Here is a 25,319-nt window from a genome sequence, read left to right on the forward strand (position 1 = left end):
TATATATAATATATATATATATATATATATATATATATATATATATATATATGCTTCTTAAATTATTAATAAATATCAATTTACTATTAGGAAATATAAATTAGTTTATTAATTTATTACTAAATTAATATAATATTAGTTTATAAAATTATACTGAAAATATGACATTTTGTGTACAGGTCGGGCTTTGGGCTCGAGCTTGCACATTTTTTGTTGATAAAGAGGCCTGTGTTAATTATAAAACTATTGTTTTTTATAAATTAAAATTTTATTTAATTGTAGTCTAGTATAAAAAATATACAACACTTCTCTCTCTCTCTCTATATATATATATTAATATAAAGATTGTTATTTAAATATTATATAATAATATTTACCATATATGCATATAACTTCCAAGTTGAGCTTATAAGGGGTTGTTTAGCTTGGGCCCTATCCTCTAAAGACATCATTGTACTCCAAAAGTTTGATACCCAAGTAGACTTTGAATCTGATTATTCCTGATAATGTGTGGGCAAGGTGCATATCTCAACTAGACTTAACTCAAAAGAAAATAGTTGCTTGATCCTACAAATTTATAGATATAACCGGGTTAGGTTAAGTTGTAAATGATTTGTTACTTTTTATTATTAATTATTAAACTATTGTTAGCAATTAAACTATTGTAGTTATTAAATTATTGTATTTATTTAAAATACAATAATTTCTGGAAATTATCATATATTCAGAAATATTGCTAATTTCTTGGCTAAAATTTATTAAATGTAATTTTTAGTAATTAAATATAACTTTTTGGTAATTAATTGTAATTTTCTACTATTTATAGTTTAAATTATAATTAATGTTAATTGCAGTTTAAAAATAATTATTTTTAGTTATATTACTATTAATAATTAAAATACATTATTTTTTCATTATTATTCAATATTTTTTGCAATAAAATACAATTGATTTAAAATTTTAATTATTTTTAGTATCTTAAATAAGCTTTAAGTTTTCAGAATTTTTGGATTTTAATTAATTTTTGGTTTTTTTGATTATTATTCAGTAATTTTTTCATATGAGTATTTTTCAATAATTTTTAGTATTTTCAACATTTACTTTTGCACATTACATTACAAAATTAATTTGCATGTGCTTTCAGTAAAAATAAATAAAATAACTAAATAAATACCATAGTTAATAAAAATACAATTAATTTTTAATATTTTTTCAATAATTTTTGGCTTGTGTATTTTTAAATAAATTTTAGGATTTTTAATAATAAAAAAATATTAATTATACTTTTTAATTAATTTTAATAAATACCCTTTTTAATATAAAATATTATTTAATTATTTTTAGTATTTTAATTCTGTTAAGCTTTTTTTTTAGAATTTTCTAGATTTTACTCAATTGTTGGTATTTTTTTCATTATTATTCTATAATTTTTGCATATGAGTGATTTTTGCAATAAAATATTGTTAATAAGACATATTCTGCATTTTAAATTTTCATTAATTTTTATCATTTTTAATGAGTTCATTATGCACAATAAAATTCTAAACTCATAAAAATTATTAATTAATTAAAAATGCATTAATACAAAGTTATCTAATAATATAATTAAAACTATCAATTAATATTTTTGTATTTACATTTATTATTTTTAATTAATTGTTGGTATTTTTCATTATTATTCAATAATTTTTGCAATAAAATACTGTTAATAAAATGGGTTTTGCATTTTTTATTTTCATTAATTTTTATAATTTTTAATGAGTTCGTTATGCACAATATAGATCTAAACTCATAAGTTATCTAATAATCTTTTTAAAATTATCAATTAATATTTTTATATTTAAATTTATTATTGTTAATTAATTGTTGGTATTTTTTCATTATTATTCAGTAATTTTTGTAATAAAATATCGTTAATAAAATAGGTTCTACATTTTAGATTTTCATTATTTTTTTTTACATTTTTAATGAGTTCATTATGCACAATAAAGGTCTCAACTCATATGTTATCTAATAATATTATTAAAATTATCAATTAATATTTTTATATTTAAATTTTTTTATTTTTATTAGCATTTATTAAGTTTGATTTTTAAGTGAAATTGAGACACATTTTTAATATTTACTATGTTTTGTTAATATTTATTTTTAGTGAAAGTTTAGTGGATTTTTAAATTAATAATTTTTTGATTGTTTCACCAATTAACATCAACCTATTTATATTATTTGATTTAAATTATTACTATTCTCTCTCTCTCTCTCTCTCTCTCTCTCTCTCTCTCTCACTCTTTCTTAAATGCAATAATAACATGCATTAAAATAAGAGGTCTTGAAAAACCCAAATGTCTCTCTCTCTTAAATGTAATAATAACATGCATTAAAATAAGAGGCCTTGGAAAACCCAAAGGCCTTTCTCTCTTAAATGTATTTTTTAAGTGTAATAATAACATTCATTAAAATAAGAGGCCTTGTAAAACCCAGAGGTTTCTCTCTCTCTTTTAAATGTATTTTTTAAATGTAAATATAACATTCATTAAAATAAGAGGCCTTGGAAAACCCAAAGGTTTCTCTCTAATAATGTGCAACTTTATTAATCTAATCAAGATAAACAGTGATTACTGTTTTATATTTTTAAAACAAAAAAAATGCAAAAAAAAATGGAGAAAATAAATAAATAGATAATTAAAAAAATAAAAAGCATGCTGACATTGACTATACATTCATATATAATTAAAAAATTAGAAGTCAATCCAAAAAAGTATTGCATGTGCATTGTTGCCATAAATGAGCATTCAATTAATATGGGAATTTATGTTGGATACATAGTTGGGTGGACTTTTCTCATGCAGAAAATGAATCAGATTTATGTCTCCCATTGATATACAATGTAGTGGATAATGAGATTGGATGGGAAAATATAATCTATTTATTTGTTTAAATTTGATATATTTATTATTTTTTCTTCACGGTGCTATATTACAATGGGGTGGTTCATTCCCTTAACCCGAACCCTGGTGGCAGCAGGATTTTTGACCCCACATCTCTTGAACAAGTCATAGATTTAGATAAATCGCATTAGATTTGTAATTTAGATAAATTTATTTTATTGGTGGTGCATATTTTATTTTATATTTAATTTAAATTTAAGCTATTTTTTATCCTTGTTTTTTGCAGATAAGTTTATATATTGTATTTAATTTAAATCTAAATTTATATTTTACATATCCATTGGATATTGGACTGAACTGGGATCTCTCTAATTCTTATTAGATTGGATTCGGTCATTAATTTGATCCTATCTGTTTGTAGCCCTACTCAAGAAGTTTTGTCAAACTTTGAATTGAATTGAATAGTTGAACCAGTGATCAGATCATTAGGTCTGTCAATGGGTTGCTTCTAACCCAATCAACTGAACCGATTATATCGATTCTGGTTATGTGATTTTGTCCCAATTAAATAATTGAGTCGATTCTGGTTTTTATTATTCTGAATTAATTATTTTGTTAATAATATATAAAAGTTTCCTAGTTTGTTTTGTAATTTTTATCATATTTTATGTGTAAAAGGATAAATTTGATAGATCTATAAAGGTTTTTGCTTGTTCTGAACCAATTATTTGATTTAAAATACTTGATTTATTAACATATATATATAATTTACTATTTTAGTGCCATTTTTTATCAAGGTTATATTATCAAAATTAAGTTCTGAGTTGTTATTACATAAATAATTATTGATGTTAGTATAATCTGATCTATAAATCTCACAACACTGACACCAAAAGAGATTTTGGCCACTGATGGCCCAATAGCTTGATGGTCATTTTTCCACCCTTTAATCTCCTCTATTGTATAAGTTGCAATGAAAAGGAAAAGAAAAGAAAAGAAAAGAAAAGTAAAAAAAAATAGCGATAAAGATAGGACGTTTTCTATATATCAGAGGGAGATGTATCTTAAAAAGAAAAAAAATTGATTTTAGACATTTTTTATGATCAAAATTGCTATATTGAAAGGGTTAGGCCTAGGTTATACAATTTATAAAGGGTAAAGTTGTCTCACTCATCCCTAAATCCTATACAATTTGCCTCATCATCAAAATCATGGTATTGGACCAATTGCTACCAGGGGTGATCATGTCCAAGTTTCAGAGCCCAGCACTAATATATTTATGTAGACTCTCCGTAGTGGTAGGCCAGTGGTTACCCTTGTTCTGTCTCACCCCTAATTCTCCTCTAACGTGTACTATGTGAAAGAAAAAAAATGAATGCTCAGAAACTTATAATGCCTAAAAATGAAAAGAAGGAAATTCAAAGAAATGAAAAAAAGATATAAACCTCACTTGAAAAAACAAAAAAGCTTTTGCAATACAGTGTTCCCCTTGCAAGTCGACAGCCGTACATTGAGAACATCTTCTCATGAATTTAACATACACCGGAGGAGTACATTTTCAGTCTGTGCAAGCCGGTGCATACACCGTTTCAACAGCCTCTTGCAACCTTGAATGGAGAATATTGCCCCATGAAATAAAACACATAAGTACGGGGATATTCTCAATGCAAGGCTGTAAAGGCTATTCGTATAGGCGTTGCACTGACCAAACCCGAACTCACACTAGAGATATTCCCTCGGTTGGAAATTTAAGGGGGCGTTCTTTTTTTTTATTTTGAGAGGGGGGAAGTTGGTTAATGGGATTTTGATTCCCATTCACCAAAAAACCCATGTTCATTTTTCAGATTTATGTGGGGATCGGTAAAAGTTTGTTTTTCTGGGTACCACTTACCTCGGTAAGTTAATTTACCCATTTCCTAGGTGGGTAAATTAAATTTCCCATATAGGGGAAAGTTGCTTATACTTGTATGGAACAAAAATGCCCTTTTAATAATGAAATTTTTATAACTAAGATGGTCATTGCCTTATTTACATGGGAAATAAAAGATCATGAGTAAATGTACTTACCCAGGTAAATCTTTCCAGGAAAATACTTACCCAGGTAAGTGCATTTACATGGGTGACTTACTAAAGAGTGAACGGGGCATAAGCTTTTTTTGGTGGCAGAGCTTTCACGCAAATTGCAAGGTAAGCCCCACATAGAAAAATCTGTGAAATTATGTTTGGTGAAAAGAGAAGAAAAACTAAAAACGCTACATTGAACTGAAAAATCAACTTTCTAAAGAGAGCTAGTTTTGTAACTTCTTCCAAGGGGCTCAAATCTCAACTAACACAGCTCAATCAAATCTTAACCCTCCCAAACTGGTCCAAAATAGGAGATAGCCGTGGCTGTCATCATCAACACTCTCTCTCTCTCTCCCCCTCCTCTCTCTATTACACGCATATACAGCCAAAGTGATAATTGTGATTTTATAACCTTCTAATAAATGGTTAACATAAGAGATACTTTTGTCTTTTCATTTTATAACATAATTGAAGGTCAGAATCATGCGAAGTTCAACTATAATATCTGAACATTTATAGCCAATCAACTGGTATCATAAAAGAGATGACCAATCAGGTGGTATTCATAAAAATTTAGGGGACACTTTGATTGGCCAAAACTCTTTTCATACCATATCTTATTTTCTGATATCATAGATTTTCCCTTTTTCTTTAAGTATATCCATGTTTCACTTAACTACTTAATTTTAACATTGAGGCCCATTGGCCAGAAATTTGTGGGCCCAACACTCAATATTAGTATGCGTGTACGGTTGCAGGCTCTTTGGTGCAGTCCGTGTGCCTCATATATACCTTGCTTTGTTTGCATTCCTCAGTGGGGAATATTTACTATATAATACCAGAAATAAAATTGCAGGTACAGTGCTTTAAAGAAAAGAAAAGAAAAGAAAAGAAAGAAAAGAGTCTAATAATTATTAGGGATGCCGACATTGGAAATTAAAAGAAAAAGAGAAATGCATCACTTAAATAATACTACAGAAAAAGTTTGGGATAAGATGACTGCACTCCACCCAATTCTGAACTCAACAGGCTTACAACAATTTAAAATTATAAATACCTCCACCTATAACACCCATATTCGCCCATGAATTGTCATAGGGTGATTGTCATCCATAACATACTCTATCTTTGGTACAGCAATACAATCAATACATATAGGGATAAAGTAGTCATTTGATTTTATAACCTTCTTATACTTAACATATGAGATTTTGACCTTGGAAATGCAAATGGAAAAGATTTAGGGAGAAGATTTTTCATGTTATTTTATTGGTAAATGTGGGATCCACGTAAAATAACATTTTCCTAGTAGGTTTTTTGGACAAATTAATTGGAAAGTCTTATCTTTTTTCTAGGTGGGTAAGTTGCTTTCCCACCAAGAGATCGTTGCTAAAATTTGACAAGACAAAAATACCCATTAAACAAGCACTAGTAAACAAAAAAAAAAAAAAAGGTATAAAGATAAAATGAAAAAAAGAAAAGGCTTACATGGGTACAAAAGATCACAACTAAACACACTTAGCAAGGTAAGTGTTACCCGAGGTAAGTGCATTTACCTAGGTGAGTGATTTGCTTGAAAATGAACATGCATTTGGGTAAACTCCATATACCTTTCATCTGGGGGTTGTTTCTCTTAGCTAATAAATATCATTTTGTATTAGATTCCTATCATGTGGATTACAAGTTAAATGGAGGGTCATTTACTAGAACCCCCTTATAGTTTCACATGTTTACTTAAACATACCTTATAATTTACATTTTACTAAAAAACCCCTTATAGCTTGCAACCTATTTACTGAATTGATCTTTCATTAAGAACTATTAGTCTTGCCATCTGAAAATAGTAACATGATCACCTAAACTAAATGGAAAATGTTCAATGGCATGGACCCATGATTGTTTATTCCAAAAATACTCCTAAAATGAGTGGAAAATGTTCAAGGGTATGGATCCATGGTTGTTTATTCCAAAAGTACCCCTAATACTTTTTGTATAAAAAATAAAATTGACCAAATAGAGAAAAATAGAGTGGTTGCCCGTGTTTTATTAGGGGCAAAAATGACATTTTTTTGGTTTCTTTTGATTAAATTTATTTGAATGGATGTTAGGGTTAAAACTGTCATTTTTTACTTTAGTCTAATGGAAGGTCAATAAAGTAAATTGATTGCAAACTATAGGGGATGTTTTAGTAAAACACAAACAATAGGATAAGTTTTGGTAAATGACCCTTAAATGAAAAAAAAAAGACTATTAGCATGTCGTTAGGAAAATAAATAGAAACTGTCCCTGTACGCATCAAATGATGCTTAAGAAATTTTCAAATGCCAAAATGACCCTTTTAGATGATTTTCCCTTGTCTCTTTCTTCATTGATATTTAAGCAACAAAACATTGCTAAATCTGGTCATTTAAAATGCCTAAAACACCACATGATGTTTTATAGGGGCATTTTCCATCCATTTTTCTAAAAAAATTCTAATGGAGATGTTTATTTACTTAGCTTGTAAAATGGAAAATTTGAAACAAAATGAAATTTAGATAGTCAAGTGCAACAACCCCCACACAAAAGTAGGGGGTAAATGAAGTTTACCTTTTATTTGATAAGACTTTGAAAAGAAGATTTTTGGGTCATAGGATAGATGTCATCTTTATGACTACCATTTTCACTCATCTCTCTCTTTCTCTATGACTGTCTAGCACACCCTAAGAATTTGTAGCCCCTAGTTCTTGATCACTCCAAGAAGTGGAGGTCAAACTAGGTAGGGCGGCAAGAGCAGAGGAAGAAAATGATTGCAAAGAATAAGTGATCTCTTTGTAGAATTCGCCCCCTTATTTATAATCTTCTCTGGATTAGCTTGCTAATCCATTTAGGAATGAATTTCTTGATCTAAATCTAATATTTGGATATGGACTCTCAAGTCTAATCCTAATCTGATTATAAACCCAAATTCACCCATTTAATTTACCCTTTAAATGCTAGTTAGTTTGGCTCTCTTTCCATCAGAGAGAGTGCATTCCCCGATTGTTCTCTTTGTCCGACAAAGGGCTAATCCTATCACTACGATCACCCACTCAAGTGAATTCTTTGACTGCCCCAACATACCCAGGTTTTGACCCGGCTAAAGATCTCATTGATTGGCATATCAAAGACAACCCAATCCGATACCTAGTGTAGTAACATAATCGAGTGTAGGGGTTAGGTGTAACTTTCCAGTTTTGTCCATCTGCCTCCAAGGTCCAGGGCATAACTAGAAAATGGTCTGGTTCAAAGTTTCAAGAAAACCCACACTATATGTGCTTTGGGTCTTACCCTGATAGTTTGAAACTAGCCACCCTAACCTTATTGGCATCATATTAGTGTCAGCCTTAGTAGGATAAACCTCCCCAAGTCTATTCAATGGCTGTGAAGATTCTAAACTAACACGAGTTTCATTAGTGTCCAATTTAATGGTCTTACACAAAAACACACCAAAATAACATAAATCAATTATGCACTTTATTCATTTACAATAAATGTCAATAAGTATATCAATCTGATTGGAGCTAAGGGCATATCTGTTTAACAACTCCCACTTGCACTTAAGTCCAATCGGGTATAAGCCAGAGTCCCATATTTTCCACGTGTTTCTCAAACACTTTCTGTGTCAGTGGCTTAGTTAATGGGCCTACTACATTCTCCAATGATGCTACCTTCTGAATCTAGACGTCCCCTCTACCAACAATCTCCCGTAGTACATGATACTTCCTTTCGATGTGCTTCGACTTCGAGTGGGCTCATGACTCCTTAGCCTGAGCATTGGCTCCAGTATTGTCACACAACAGTGGAATGGGTGATGTGTTGGATGGAACTACTCCTAATTCCTTTATGAACTTCTTCATCTAAATGGCTTCCTTGGCAGCTTCACTTGCGGCAATGTATTCGGCCTCAGTTGTGGAATCTGCGGTGGACTCCTATTTGCTGCTCTTCCAGCTGACTACACAGGACCCCATTGTTAAGATGCAACCAGATGTAGACTTTCTATATTCTGGGTCTGACTGGAAATCGACATCAGTATACCCCTGGATCTGTAGTGAACTACCATCGAATACCAAACAAAATTCTTTTATCATTCGAAGGTATTTTAGTATGTTTTTCATAACTGCCCAATGCCCCTAACCTAGGTTAGATTGAAACCTACTTACCACACTCACTACCTAAGCAATGTCAGGCTGAATGCACAGTATGACATACATGATGCTTCATATAACTAAAGCATAGGAAATCTCATGCTTTCAATCTCCTCGGGAGTCTTAGGAGACATGCCTTTAGAGAGAATGACTTCGTGCCTGGAAGGAACATTTCCTTTCTTGGAATTCTTCATACTATATCTTTTGACAATATTGTCAATGTAAGTAGATTGGGATAATCCTATTATCCTCTTCGATATATCTCTATAGAGTCGAAGTCCCAAGATGTAGGATGCTTCTCTAATATCTTTCATGGAGAATTGCTGTGAAAGCCATACTTTCACCGTAGTTAACGTTCCTACGTCATTCCCAATGAATAGAATGTCATCTACATACAGAACCAAGAACGTAACCTTATCTCCCACTGTCTTCCTGTAAACACAGGGCTCATCCGTATTCTGCTCAAAGTCAAATTGTTTAATAGTAAAGTTAAATCGGATGTTCTAGCTCCTAGAAGCTTGTTTAAGTCCATGTATGGATCGATTGAGTTTACACACCATCCTGACCCGCAACAATGAAACCTTGCGGTTGCTACATATAGATATCTTCAGTAAGATCTCCATTCAGGAACGTTGTTTTGACATACATTTGCCAAATTTCGTAATCATTGTATGCTGTTGCAGGTAGCAAGATCCTAATAGACTTAAGCATGGGCACTGGTGAAAAGGTTTCTTCATAGTCGATTCCCTCTTTCTAAGTGTAACCTTTCATCACAAGACGAGCTTTATAGGTCTCAACATTACCATCTGGGCTCTTCTTCCTCTTGTAAATCCACTTACAACCAATTGCTTTCACCCAAGGGGGTGGGGTTTACAAGAGTCCAAACCTTGTTGGTCTCCATCGAGTCCATCTCGACTTTTATGGCATCTACCCACTTCAAGGAATCTATGTCTAACATAGCTTCCATATAAGTCACGGGATCTTCCTTACTGGTCGTGGCTTCCACCATGTATCTTTCTTGGTCATAGCCATAACAAACTGGAGGACTGGATACCCGGGTAGACCTTCTAGGTTGGTTATTATCTAGAGCTTGTGGTACATCTCACACTACCCCTAGGCTCTCCTCATCAAGAACAACTTCTTGATGATGGTTGTCCAGGATGTTATCTTCCTCTAGGAAGTAGGCATTTTGATTGCAAAACACATTTTGCTCTTTCGGATTATAGAATAAGTAACCTACATAGCTTTTAAGTTAACTTATAAATAGAGAATGACTGGTTTTGGGTTCTAATTTGTTAGCACTTGTTCTTTTAACATGTGTCGGACCCCCCAAATCTTCAAGTGTCTTACACTTGGTTTCTTACCGGTCCATAGCTCATATGGAGTTTTAGCAATATATTTGGTTGGAACCTAATTTAACATATAAATCGTAGTCTCTAATGCGAAACCCCAAAATGATATAGGCAACTCTGAGTGGACGAGAAGTGAATGGACCATATCTAATAGAGTCTGATTTCTCCTCTTTGATACACCATTTAATTGTGGTGTTGTAGGAGGAGCTAGTTGTGATATAATCTCATTATCCTTTAAGTAGTCCCTGAATTCGTCGGAGAGATATTCGCCTCTTTCATATGATCGAAGGGCCTTAATTTGTCTCCCCAACTGTTTCTCGACCTCTTATCTGAATTCTTTGAACTTTTCAAAGGATTTAGACTTGTGTCTCATTAACTACATGTAACCATACCGTGAGAAGTCAACGGTGAATGTTATAAAATAAACGTGCTGGTTATGTGTCATAACATTCATTGGATAACATACATCAGTATGTATAAGGTCAAGAGTGCCTGTAGATCTTTTAAGCTTACTTGTAAATGGTCGTTTTATCATCTTACCCTGAAGGCAAGGCTCACGGGTTGAGAGATCTTCTACAGTTTGAAAATCCAAAGGACCATCCTTTACCAACTTTATTCAATTATGACATCATGGATTTAATTTCTTTGAAAAGTTGGATTGCTGACCCACCATCTAGATAAGAAATAGCTTTGCTTTTGGATTAGTTTTAAATTAGGGAAAATTAGGATACAATTTAGTCCATAAACCAATAAAACTCTAACAACCGGCTCTACATTTCAAATTATAAAAACCCTCGACATATCATTGGAGGCTTATGTGGTTGTTGCCAACATGAGACTCTTAATTAGACATGTTCATGGACCGGGTAGCTTGATGAGCCATCCCGACTCGACCCGATCTAAGTTGGGCTTGGACAAGATTTTAGGCCCACGAGCTCAGGCTTGGGCCTAAAATATTGGGCCCGACTTTTTTGGGTCGGGTTTGGGCTTTCTCAAAAAAGCCTAGCCTAAGCCCGAGCCTGACTTGATAATGTACTATATAATAAAAATATATTTTATATAATAAAAAACATATATAATACATTGTTTTCTTTATTTTTCTTCTCTTTTTTCATGTAATAATGAGGTATTTACACCAACTAGAGAATGACATAGATTGAGGGAGAAGGAGATATTGACCGAGAGGGAGAGTGAAGGAGAAGAATGAGAAAGATTGGGGAGAGAGAGAGAGAGAGAGAGAGAGAGAGAGAGAGAGAGAGGTTTTTGATTTGGCTACAGACCAAAACTGAAAGAGTGGGAAAGACAGAGGGGGCGGGAGATTGAGAGATGACCGTGAGAATGAGAGAGAAGGGAGGGGGATTAGGAGACAAAGGGAGTAGGAGAGAAATTGAAAACCTATTTTCGGTATAGGTTTTTTGCATTGTCCAACATGGACTAAGAGTCCCATGTTGGTAACAACCACATAAGCCTTCGATGACATGGCAAGGGTTTTTATAATTTGAAATGTAGAGCTAGTTGTCAAGGTTTTGTTGGTTTCTGGACCAACCTGCATCCTAATTTTAAATGTATAACCGACTTTGACTATAATTTTCTTTTAAATTATATATTTCATTTATGTTATATAAAATATTTTTTTACTTATTACACTTAATTTTTGTTTGTCTATAGTATCATTTCACTAAAACCACTAACCCATCATCTAAAAATAAAAATTGTTTGATTTCTAAAATGACATTAAATTTTGTATTACATTTCCATCATTGATAAAATTATTTCTTATCTATAAAACTTATTTTTGTTCAATATAATAAATGCACAATATTAGATATGTACCCATTATTTTATATTTTATAAATATATAACATTAGATATGTGCCCAAAATTTTTTCTATCTTTTTTTTTTTAATTTTTATGATTCTTTATATTTTCTATTATTAAAATTTTTATTATTTGACCATGACATCATTTCATTTCTAGGTAGATCTTGAATTTGGCATTCCATTTTCATCATTAATGAATTCTTAATTACAATTTATAGTTATTTATTTTAATTATTTATTATTGAATTATGGCATTATTTATTAATCCATTTGACTCCAAATGGTTGAATTGTTTACCCACCACCGGGAGGGAAGAAAATGGTTTTGTTTTCAAAATACTTTTCAAAATATTTATTTTTATATTATTAAAATTAATATTGTAGATTTAATTACAAGAATTTAATGATGAGAAAAATATATCTTAAATATAGGATTTAATGAGAGAGAATAGAAAAAAAATTTTATTTCCAATCGATTTTAAATTTTACATTTCATTTCCATCATTAATAAAAATATTTCTTATTTATCATACTTATTATTGTTTAATATGTATGTTAAAATGTTCCCATTTTTTTCAATTTCTATTTTTTTTTCATTTTATCTATTTTTTAGTTTGTTATTCAATTGTGTCAATATGGATTAACTCATTTTATCTATTTTTTAGTTTACTTAAATATATGATTTAATGAACATGAATGCAAGTTAATAACTTAAATGCTGGATTAAAGAAAAATATTGAATATCTTTAAATTAACTCTTTTCAAATCATTTAATATCAAGTGGGAAAAAAAGGAGGAGCTCTCATTTTTGCCCTCATTTAATTAATGTAAACATTTGCCCTTATTTTTTATCAATAAATTTAAATATAAAGAGATAAATTTTGTCCTCCAAAATTATATAAATATTCTTGAGGCATTTGCGAATATAGATTTTTCAAAAGGGAAAGGGGATTTTTCTATTTTGATCATCTTCCTTCTCATTCTTTGTTTTTTCTCAAGTGGGAAAGAGAGGATGAGCTCGATGATTGTAGAAGAGAATGTTGCAGAGGGGAAGGTTACCACGAACGAACTTTGACCACTCTAAGATGAACCCCTTCTATCTCTGACCACTCCTACTCACCGTTTATGGCACTCTCCAAGCCCTGGCATCCTGAAAGCTGTAAAGCCGATGACTATAGAGCTTGAGATTCAAGTACTACAAAGATCCTTCACTCCCAATCCCTAGTGTTCTCCAATTGGGGTATGTTCCCTGGGTCATCTAAATATGCAGGGTAAGAGAGGGAGCACTTTGGTTAGGATTCTTCTTCTTCCCTTCACTCATCCTTACTCAAAGAGGGAAGAAGACCAGAGCTTGATGGCGATAGGAGCGGCAGCTACAGACGGATTCCAATGGCTTTGAACCGTTTCCTTCTAGCCAGAACCATTGCATCTCTCACGCCATCGACATCTCATGGTAATCTTCTGAATACCTATCTTCAAAGCACTGAAGAGCTTTAGGGCTGACAGCTTCAGAGCTTGGATTCCAGGGTTGAGAATTTTCTTAGGCTCTAGCACTCATGGCGTTTTGTCTTTGAGTTCTATAGTTGGGATTATCTAAATATGCAGATAAGCTTCCCATTGGCTCCCTTTTCTTTCTTCTATGATGTTCCTTGGAACAAAGCACGAGAGGGGTTTGGGGTGATGGGCATCGGACCTCTGATCCTCTCCGAAGTAAGCTATTGACTTCAGGAAATGTGTGGCGAGAAATTCCCAGTGTCACCCTATTCATTGAAGCTCAATGTGAAGGAGGAAGAAGCCCTAATGAACATCATTTTCGAATATGTGATTCTCAAATCCGAACTCATCCCCGTTCTCTACCCTCCCCTTGAACAGTAGCTGGTCTGGTGCCAAGAGAAGCATGAAGGGGGGGAACCCTAGTATTGTTGCACTCATTGGCTTCTAATGCAAATAATTGGGAATCCGTGAGGATAGAAAATGGTACCCAAGTGAGTTCAATTATTTCCTATGGTGGAGTTCTGTGACCAGTAAATCCTGTGAAATATGAAAAGAAGAAAAGTAATTGCTAGAAGCAGATAAGTCATCACTGAGTGAAACAGTAGAATAGGATTTTCTCGTACCGTTTAGGACCTTTTCCTCACTGTTGAAGATTTAGAGGTCTGCTACTTGCTTGGTTGAATTTAGTTATTTCATTTCGGTTTGAGGGAAGTAGCATTCACATTGAAAGGAGAAAGAAGTGCCTAACACCTTCTCTCTTTCCTCCCTAGCGAGCCCGGATTGTCTTGTCTTGATGATAGGCTCACCATAAATCAAAAAGACCATTTAATTTGAACATCGGGAGTCTCATCACTCCCTTTTTCTCTACTATGATGGGTGGTGACTCCAATAATTTAGCCACAAAGTAGGTCACTTTCCGGTGCCCACAACATTCAATGGGAACTTCGCCTATAAATAGACCAGGAAGCAACATGTATTCTCTCTTAGACATTATATTACTCTCATGCTAGCACTCATCACTCACCTTGGCACCTCAACTTGGTTCTTCAGTTACCTTAGTTGACTTTTGATGTCTTTTTGTGCCTAGGGCCTTTGATGTCTTTTTGTGCTCACAAGTGGGACTTGTGGCTAGTCTCAACTCCAGAATTCCCAGTTTTATTCTCATTGCCAAATTCGGTAGCATCAATTGGAGTTGTATGAGGGAATGAGAGCTGAATCAACTTGGCTCACAACCGACAAGACACTTGTGATGCTAATTCCACATTAGAGAATCTCTCCTTCGAGGAAAAAACTCTCCACCACCTCTTCAAGCTTAAGTAGCCCAAGAGCAATTTTAACATTTTATGGAACAAGTTTCACTTCTTGCTGTCAAGGTGCGTGATATGAGGCAACTGATGGGCAGACAATTCTTTGACAGTTAACCCACTAACACCAATGCCAACCTCGACCGAAGGCCCAACGGTCGACCATCCTTAAGTCAACAACTTGTGATCCATATCAAGAATGACTTGATTTTTTAGGCCAAAAATAGCAATAACCTTAGAAGCCATGTTAGTTCCCACACCAATACTAGTTGCCCTACCAACAATCACAGTATTGATCCTTAAGCCATCCTAAGTGGTAGATGAGATCTTCTAGTGGATAATCACCAAGATGTCTCAACACAATGATTTATTCCCTCATTTTAGGTAGAAGATCTACATGATTACCTTAATAGCAAGCGAGCTTGAAGGGCAGACCCTGTAGTATCAGGATACTCCTAGAACAACCCTCAACCACCATGGGCCGGGGAGACACCTACAGGGAATGCCCCATCCAAGGATCACAACAACAGGCTAGATGAGCTGGTCACCCAGCTAGGTGCCATCCATGTGGAGATTAAGGAAGAGGAGGAAGGAAAGATGGACACATCCTCAAGCCACATCAACTGAGACCACCTTCATGAATGAAATCACCTTGTTATCGCTTCCCTTGAACTTTAAAGCCCCTATAATTTGGTGTTCTATGATGGCACCACCAATCTAGACGACCATGTAAAGAGCTGCTGAGTTATTTTGCCTATGCATGGGTTCTCTAATGCCCTAATGTGTAAAGCTTTCCAAGCCACCTTGAAAAAAGTGGCTTAGCACTGATTTTTTGGGCCGCTCCCTCGCTCCGGCAGTTCCTAGGACCAATTTTCCAACCTTTGCCTATCACACTTCATCAGTAGCCAATGTTGCCAAAAGATCTTGACAACTTGATGATTGTCAAACAGAAGTTAGACAAACCACTTCAAAATTACATTTGGAAAGACCCCGACCAAGCCATGGTTATGGATGCAAACAAATCAGATCAGATTCAAATTAGGGTATATTTGAATCCGAATTGACACATGTCGGATCGGATCGGATCCGATTTGATAGTACTTGATTTGAATTTGAATCCTATTGGTAAATCGGATCTTTGGATCTGATATGGTCCGAGTTGTTTTCTTTAAAAATTAAAAATTTATTAAAAGAAAATTAAAATATACTAATTTAAATAACATAAAAAACAAAAAATATAAGTATTTTTAATTATTTTCAACATATATATACATGTTTTTATAAAAAAATAAATAATATAACAAATTTATAAAAATATAATATAAAAAATATATTTATAAATAAATAAATAACATATAAATATATATTATATATATAATATATATCGGATCGGATAAGAGGGGTGATCCGGATTTGACCAAATAAGATCGGATCAGATCATGACCCGATCCATTTGCATCCCTAGCCATGGTGGTGGCAGCAATCACAAATATCTTAAGGTCTTCACCCTTCAGTTTCTCTTTGGCTAAGAAGCCACCTTAGACAATGGTTGTCTCTTGGGTTGAGAAGTTCAATAAATGCAGAAGAGTCCTAAGCCAACACAAATAACCCATAGAAGAAGACCAAGCAGATATGAAGAGGAAAGATAAGAACGAGCCGGAGGCTAGCGGCTCATAGTCCAAGAAGGATAGTTTGTCAAAGCAGGATCCACTCTTGTATGAGACATGCGCCTTTGAAGTCTTCCCAAACCCGCATTCTGATGTAGATCGGGAAACAAGACTACATGCGGTGGCCTAAAAAAATGAATAACTCTAAGAAAGGGAATCGGGACAAGTACTACAAGTAGACAATAAGATGAATGTTTCTATTAAATTGTAAGTGTTGGTTGTTGGGATCTTTTATTCTCTTTGCATTTATTTTTTGTGTTACTTATTTGATTTTCTATTTTAGGAGTAATAATGTAATTCCAATTCTATTATAATTAAAGAAAAGTGGAGCGGCAGTTTGAGATCTATTCCATTCAATCTTAGCTTGCTTGGAGCCCTTGTTCTTCAACTTCTTCTCTACTTCTTATATCTTACTTCGGTTTAAATTGAATATAGACTACTGTTAGGGCATTTAGCATTATAACATGGTATTAGAGCAAGGGACTGACTTGAAATATTGATAAGGACACTACAACAGAGGTTGACTTGTCTTTTTCTCTCACCATAGTTTCAAGAAGGGAAAAATGACCAAAAAGAACTGATCACCAAATAGAGATGGAGGCCTTTATGCCTTAGGTTGTAGTGTTTATGTTGGTTTTAGTGGTTTTCTAGTTTCCCTGTAATTGTCAATTCAAAGAGGGTTTGATGCTGAATTGTACATGTTAGTATTATGTTTTCTTGAAAGGTGGGTAGAAATAGTGTGGAAGCTTGAATTTTTTTATTTGCAATTCATGTTGTTGGGATCAGCTATCTATTAGAAGGTGTTTCTTGTGCTTTTTTATAATCTTCATCTATGCTATTAATGATCTCAGACTAATACATAATCAATTTTTGGTGGTTTTCTGGTTTGGAAGTGAGTTGTTTTTTATTTTTTTATTTTTATTGTTAAATACCATATCAGCTTCCTTATTGAGGTTATAGCAGCCAGCCTCAATAAGTCAAGTGTAGAGTGATTTATCCAGATTTCATGGTTCTACAATATGACACCAATTAAGCTCAATGGTACAAAATTATGTACCATGTGCAAAATCACTTGAGGTTAACCTAATTGCTATGGGTAAATTGAAGTATATCAGGGAAAATAAACTAGATTTAGGAGTTGTTGGGTATAATGATTGGAAGTTCCCAAATTATGGCATGTTTGCAAAATAATACGGAACCACACATTCGCATTGAATTTGATGTTATTTGACATTGCTAAAGAGATGTGGGAGCATGCGAAACAGCTATTTTTTGCCAAGATAATATGACTAGGATTCATTAACTGTATCAGGAATGTTTTTAATTGCAACAAGGTGATATGAGTGTGGAGGACTATTATTTGAAGAGTTTACATAATGAGTTGGACTCATATCAACCATTGTCAACTCATCAACAAAAAAGAGATTAGCTGGACGTCACTAGATTCCTTTATGGACTGAGGTCAAAGTTTTGATTAGTACATGCATAGATTTTAGGCAATAGTGATATACCCACACTGTTAGAGGTCTTTTCAATAACCCACAATTAGATAATTCACCCATTTTAGAGAAGTTTGCACTAGCTGCAACTAGGGGTTGGTAGCCCATGGTCCTGCCTGGCCCACACTCCGGTTGGGCTTGGTCATGTAATTAGGCCCGTGGGCCTAACACAGTAAGCCCGACTATGTTTTAGGCCGGGCTCGGGATCTGTCAAAAACGCTCGGCCCGACCTAGCATTATATATTTTATAAAATATATAATATGTATTTTATATATTATATAAGATATATAAATAATATAATATTTATTGAAATATATATATATATATATATATTTATAACTTAATATATACATTTTTTATTTTTTTTCTTTATAATTTCTCTTCACTCTCTCTCTATTCAACCGCTTCAGTAGTAGTAACGACATGGGTTAAATTTTGGGCTTGGGCCCAGGCTTGGGCTTCAGGCTTTTTATGAGAGTCGGGCTCGGGCTCGGGCCTTAGAAAAATCTCCTAATTCCTAGGCCCGGCCCGGCCCATGAACAGGTCTAGTGGTGGTCATGGAGTGAGAGGAGGTTGAAGTGGTGGTAAAGGTGGTATTGGTGGTGGTGGTGTGGTGCAGAAGTGTACAATAAGTGGATGAGAGGGACACACAACTAATTTATATTACAATCTGCATGGCCCTTTGTCTACTTGGGCCAATCATGTTCTAGTTGGAGAAGATGGTGGTGCAACAAGTAATGACTCCATTGCCTTAAGTACTAGGAAGGAGGACATTGTCTTTATCACTAGGGAAGAATATGAAAAGCTTCATCTGTCTTCTTCTTTCACTAGTAATATACAACTCTAGCAAAATTAGGTACAATATGTCTTGTTTCTTCTTTTTAAGTCCTGGATTATTGATTCTAGTGCCTCTGATCAAATGAGTGGGTCTCTAGATCTATTTACATCCTTATCCCCTTAACCTCCCAATCCATGACCCTAGCTGATGGTACTACATATACTGTTTTGGGCATTGGTAATGTAGCCTTACATTCGAACTTGACTTTACCCCCTGTGTTATATGTTTCTAAATTTCCTTTTAGTCTAATGTTATTTAATAAATTAACAAAAACCTTGAATTGTTCCATCTCATTCTTCCCTTCGTGTTGTGTTTTCTAAGATCTCGAGATAGAGAAGACAATTGGTGGTAGACATGAACTTGGAGGATTGTATTATTTAGAAGGGGGTGGTTTGCAACAAATCCTCTATTCCTCTATTACATCATTATAGTGACATTTTTGGTTGGGCTATCCATCACTTCCTACTATCAAGAGTCTTGTTTCAGATTTAGGGTTTGTTCATGAATTGCAATGTAAAGCTTGCCAATTTAGTACACATCATTGCTTGAATTTTATGTTGATTATTTTGAATAATTGGTCCATTTATCAATTATTCCATTATGGCTAGTCCTTCCTCTCCAAATAACCAAACAAACACTCATTTGAGCAATTGCCATTTACATTTTTGTTCATTTACTTTCAGTTGCCATTTACTTTTTGCAATTATTTACATTCATCGTGTAAGACGATGGACATAAGGTGGTTTATAGCCCGAGGTCTGAGGAATTGCCTGAACCGAAAAGGGGAAAGAAAGGAGAGAGGCAAGTGGTCGGACCCTTGAAGGGAATTCCTATATACCCTTCAACGAGGGATCAGGCCAATGTAGTTCATCAGAGTTGGAATTCCAATGATAAGAGGGTGTAAATGGGAAGATGGAAAAAAGGTTGTTATGGATGAGAGGGAATGGGCTAACATCAAGGTGATTAGACAAGAATGATTCCAAGGCCCTTGAAATGGATGGGAAGCACCTATTTATAGTTTCTGGGTGCACATTCTAGAAGTTTCTTGAATTTGTGGTTTTCCTATTTTACCCTTTTACTCTGGGATGTTCTTTTTACACATTTAAAACATATGGTTAAATATCTTTCTAGTATTATGGATTTATTTCTAGAATGTTTATTTGTTATACTCATGTTTGTTCTTATCCAATAATAATGTTTCTTTTTGTTTATATATATTCATTAATTGTGTTGAAATATTCAACACTTATCTTTAATTTGCATTGACCTGGGTTTGGTTGGTCAGACCTGGTTAGTCTTGTTGCAATTGTCAGGTCGCACTACTACTTAGGTTACATTAACCTCGTGCTTAACTTTGGTTACTTTGTAAGTGGAGTTGAGCACAAATTTCAATTTATATGAGTTTGTATTGACTTGGTTTTGAGTTAGTTGCGAGGTTGCAGCCAGCATATGGTTGGTGTGGGTGCTTACCGAGGAGAGGATTGTGATGCAGTGTGGTTCGTGAAAGAAAGTTGTGCGATTTTTGGATAGCACAACACTTGTGGTTTGCAGGGAGCACAATGTGATGCAATTTTGTGCAAAATTGCCCATGCCACACATGCCAATCGTACATTGTGCCAAACCTCACGACTAAAAGCAAAATCAATGCAAACTTGCATAAATTGAACACTGTGCTCTGTGCTCTCCTTGGTAATCACCCATGCCAATGTACATTGTGCCAAACCTCACGACTAAAAGCAAAATCAATGCAAACTTGCATAGATTGAACACTGTGCTCAACTCCACTTACAAAGTAACCAAAGTTAAGTAGGACGCTAGTGTAAGGGAATCAACCTAAGTAGCAGTGTAGACTAACAATTGTGAGAAGACCAACTGGGTCTGACCAACCAAACTCAGGCCAATGTAGATTAAAGTAAGATATTTAACCACATGTTTTAAATGTGTAAAAAGATCATTGTAGAGTAAGAGGGTAAAATAGGAAAAATACAAAATCAAGAAACTTCTGAAATGTGCACCCAAAAATTATAAATTGGTGCTTCCCGTCCATTTTAGGGGCCTTGGAACCATTCTTTCCCCTCACCTTGATGTTAGCCCATTCCCTCTCATCCATAACAACCTTTTTTTTCCATCTTCCCATTTTCACCATTTACACCCTCTTATCATTCGAATTCCAACTCCCATGAATTACATTGGCCTGATCCCTCGTTAAAGGGTATGTAGGAATCCCTTCAAGGGTCCGACCACTTGCCTCTCCCCTTTCTTTTACCTTTTCGGTTCAGCCAATTCCTCAGACCTCGGAGTACAGACCACCCCACGTCCACCACCTTACACATTGTTTATTCTGTATTTAATTGCATTACCACTAATCTTATAACAACTTGTTTATTTATTTGTTACATTTGGTTTGAGTTGCTATTTACTTTCAAGAAGTTATTTGTGCTTATTATTATATATCAGTTTAACTATTAACTTCTACAGCCTTAGCTATTATATTGTTTATTTGTCTTAAAACTACAAATCTATATTCATTAATAAGGTTAATTATTAAGAGCATATTCTTGAATAACTACTAAATCTACTAACTAAGACTTATTTTGCCGCATCTAATATAAAACTAAGAAAAAGGCTTAGCTTCAATTTTAGGGGAAGGGTTTTGAGCTTAATTCATTCAAAGCTCATTTTTTTTTCTAAGATATACTCAATTCACACCCCTCTTGGGTAAGGTCATCCGTCCCATTAAGTGGTATATTGTAATATTTGAGCTTATTTCTCTCATTATATGGTTAAAGTTGTTTATATGTGTTTTAATGGACCATATTTTGAAAAAAGATTGTTACTTGAGGATTGAGAGATAGAAAGAATTTTCAAATGCCTAAAAGTTCAAAGGCATTCATTTTAAGAGTAAACCCATCGTCACCCCCAAAACAAGCTAAGAAATGCTTGTTTCAATTAAGCTACAAGCCTTGGCATATTTATTTACAATTGGCATGCTTCATTAGTTTACATACTTTCAACTAGTTTGGTATGAATTCTCTCACCATCTAAACTTTATTGCTACATATGTGTGTGTTTTGATGAGATGAAAGAAAAAGGGAAAATGCCTCACTTTAAAGAAGCATCCATGATAGAGTACATGTTCTCACCCCCACTTAGAGCATGAGTATGCTCAATTCAATCAAGGGATCATCTTTTGCATTCACTTTTCAATTGGAATTGCATACATGTCTATTTCTTATTTCCAATTGACAAAATGTGCTATTCTCCCATATGTTCTTCATTGTATATCTATCTTTAGATGAGATGATTAATCCCTTTTCCCCCTTTCCTTTTTGTTGATAACAAAAGAGGGAGAAATTTGGTATTGAATGAAAAATGATTGTTAAATAGAAATGAGGACTTTTACCTCCTATTGTACTATTTGCAACAATATACTATTACATGTTTTAGGGGGAGATAAACTAGGGCGTTCCCCACATATGATTTAGGAGGAGTTTGACTACTATCCCCATATGTGATTTTAAAAAGGGGAGCTTAATGGAGTATTCCCCAAGTAAGAATGCTTAAGGGGAGAATACTCATTGGAAATCTTCCATAGGATGTAGGGGAAGCCATATATATATTGTGCTGAAATTGTGATATCTATTTTCTTACAAATCATTTAGTCGTATGTGCTTAATTATATAACAATTAAAGAGGACAACAACCTGAGAGATATCACAAATCATTTAATTATAATTAAGGACAGTAACCCGAGAGATTAAAGAGGACAGCAAGACGGAGTTTAGAAGGTTGAAGGCTGAGTGAAGTGGAGAGATTAAAAAAAGATATTGAGGGGGACAAGAAGTTCGAAGTGAAAGGGATTAGAAGAAAATGGTTTAAATAGTTCTTGGAGGACTTAGGGTTAAAGCCTTTAATTTTCAATGAGAATCCTAAGTTGGAATGTGAGGGGGTTGGGCAGCTTTAGGAAGAGAGCAACAATCAAAGAGGTAATTAAGAAGTTCAATCCGGATGTGGTTATGCTTCAGGAGTCCAAAAGAATGGATTTTGATTGCAGCTGGGCAAGGAGTGTGTGGAGTTCTAGAGGTATTAAGTGGGTGGTAGTTCCTTCATGGGGTTTTTCGGGAGGGATTATGACCCTGTGGAAAGAAGAGATCCTCTTAGGTGTGGAGGAGCTAATTGGAGATCACTTTGTCTCTATGAAGTTCAAACAGGTGGCCGATGGGTATGAATGGGTACTAACAAATGTGTATGGCTCCAATGGCTATAGGCAAAGGGAGAAATTATGGGAAGAATTGAGTGACATTAGAGGCCTTTGGGATGGACCCTGGTGTGCGGGAGGGGACTTTAATGTAGTGAGATTTATGGAGGAAACCAACAACCCCAGATAGAGAGTGACAATAAGTATGAGGAAGTTCAACAATTTTGTGGATTTTTTTAATCTCAAAAAACTTCATTTCCTAAATAATAATTTCACTTGGTTCAACCTTCAATCTTAGCCAATTTGCTCTAAGTTGGACAGATTTTTGTTCTCAACAGATTGGGAGGATCATTGGGGCAACCTTACTTCTAGGGCTCTCCCTAGACTTACTTCAGATCGTTGGCCAATAGTTTTGGTCAAGGAGGAATTAAGAGGAGTAAGGCCTACCCCTTTCAAGTTTGAAAATATGTGGTTGTCTCATCCAGGTTTCACTGAGAAAATCAAAGAGTGGTGGGAGCAAGGGAATCCGGTAGTTGATTGGGAGGGAATGATGTTTCATAAGAAACTCCAATACCTAAAATCTCAATTAAAGGAGTGGAATAGACTGGAATTTGGAAGATTAGAAGAGACAAAGCAAGTTCTGGTGGAGCAAATTGAGGATTTGAACCTGAAGGAAGAGAGAGGCCCCTTTGGAGAGGAAGAAAGGAAGTTGAAATGGGTTTTAAGGAGGAAGTTGGAGGACATCTTGATCAAGGAGGAAATCAGTTGGAGGCAAAAATCTAGGTGTAAGTGGCTAAGGGAGGGAGACAGAAACACAAGGTTTTTCCATTCAGTGGAAAATGGACGGAGAAGGAAGAATTACATCTCTAACTTGGAAGTTGATGGAACAGTTTTGTCTCACCCGGCTGAAATCGCAGAGGCCCTAGTAAATCACTTCAAATCTATTTTTAGAAGGCATATGAACGAGAGAGTGTGGTTGGAGGATTTGGATTGACCGACTCTAAGTGTAGAGAAGAGAGAGTGGCTAGAAAAAATATTCGATATAGAGGAGGTAAAGGAAGCAGTTTTCTCTATGGATAGGACAAAAGCTCCGGGTCCAAATGGGTTCACAATGGCCTTTTACCAAGATTGCTAGGATATCTTGGAGAATGATCTTGCTTCGGTCTTTGAGGAGTTCTACATGAGGGGTGTAATAAACCTAGGATTGATCTCAACTTTCATTGCCTTAGTCCCAAAGAAGAAAGATGCCTTTCAACCAAAAGATTTTAGACCTATTTGTCTGGTGACTAGCTTGTACAAAATCATTGCTAAGGTATTGTCTCTCAGGATAAAGAAGGTGCTCCCCTTTATTATTGCACCCAACCAAAGTGCTTTTGTGAAGGGAAGACAGATCACCAATCAGATCCTCATTGCAAATGAGAGCTTGGAGAGCTTTAGAAAGTCAAAGAAGAAGGGAGTGGTCTGCAAATTGGATCTGGAGAAGGCTTTCAACTTGGTTGATTGGTCATTCTTGATAGAGGTGTTGATGAGTTTTGGTTTTGGTGACATGTGGTGCAAGTGGATCTGGGGCTGTGTTAGGACTTGCCATTATTCTATCCAGGTGAACGGGACTGTGGTTGACTTCTTTCCGACGTTGAGAGGTCTAAGACAATGAGATCATCTTTTCCATTTTCTTTTCACCCTTATTGTTGGTGTGTTTGGGCGATTGATCAATAGAGCAGACTCGAGGAATTTGATATGAGGGTGGAGAATAGGAAGGGGGGAGGTTCTCTTATCTCTTCTGTAGTTTGCAGATGATACTATCCTTTTCTGTGAAGGAGGGAACCTCAGTTGGATCTGGAATCTAAGGTTGACAATACAACTTTTTGAGCAGATATCTAACCTCAAGGTAAACTTTTTGGCCCCTGATTTACTTGGGCCTCCCTTTAGGAAATAATCCTAAGAGTGTCAACTTTTGGGCTCCGGTAGTGGAGAGTTTTGAGAAGAGGCTAGCGGCCTGGAAAATGAGTTATCTTTCTTTAAGTGGAAG

The 25,319-nt window shown here is 34.6% G+C and overlaps 1 protein-coding gene and 1 long non-coding RNA gene across 2 annotated transcripts; both read left to right on the plus strand.

Annotated features, from left to right (window-relative positions):
- The first annotated feature begins 13,242 nt into the window (after positions 1-13,242).
- LOC148865121 (uncharacterized) lies at positions 13,243-20,260 on the plus strand. The gene is made up of 2 exons (XR_016109069.1): positions 13,243-13,742; positions 19,414-20,260. It is a non-coding gene; the product is annotated as an uncharacterized LOC148865121 (long non-coding RNA).
- A 2,869-nt stretch (positions 20,261-23,129) lies between these two features.
- LOC148865122 (uncharacterized) lies at positions 23,130-24,284 on the plus strand. Its single transcript, XM_088976356.1, has 2 exons — positions 23,130-23,421; positions 23,629-24,284. Exons 1-2 carry the CDS (start codon positions 23,130-23,132, stop codon positions 24,282-24,284), a joined length of 948 nt encoding a protein of 315 aa, XP_088832482.1.
- Positions 24,285-25,319: the final 1,035 nt, after the last annotated feature.

The sequence above is a fragment of the Nelumbo lutea genome, chromosome 3 (genome assembly GCF_056320005.1).
Source record: "Nelumbo lutea isolate HS-2025 chromosome 3, American lotus-T2T, whole genome shotgun sequence".
NCBI lineage: Eukaryota > Viridiplantae > Streptophyta > Magnoliopsida > Proteales > Nelumbonaceae > Nelumbo > Nelumbo lutea.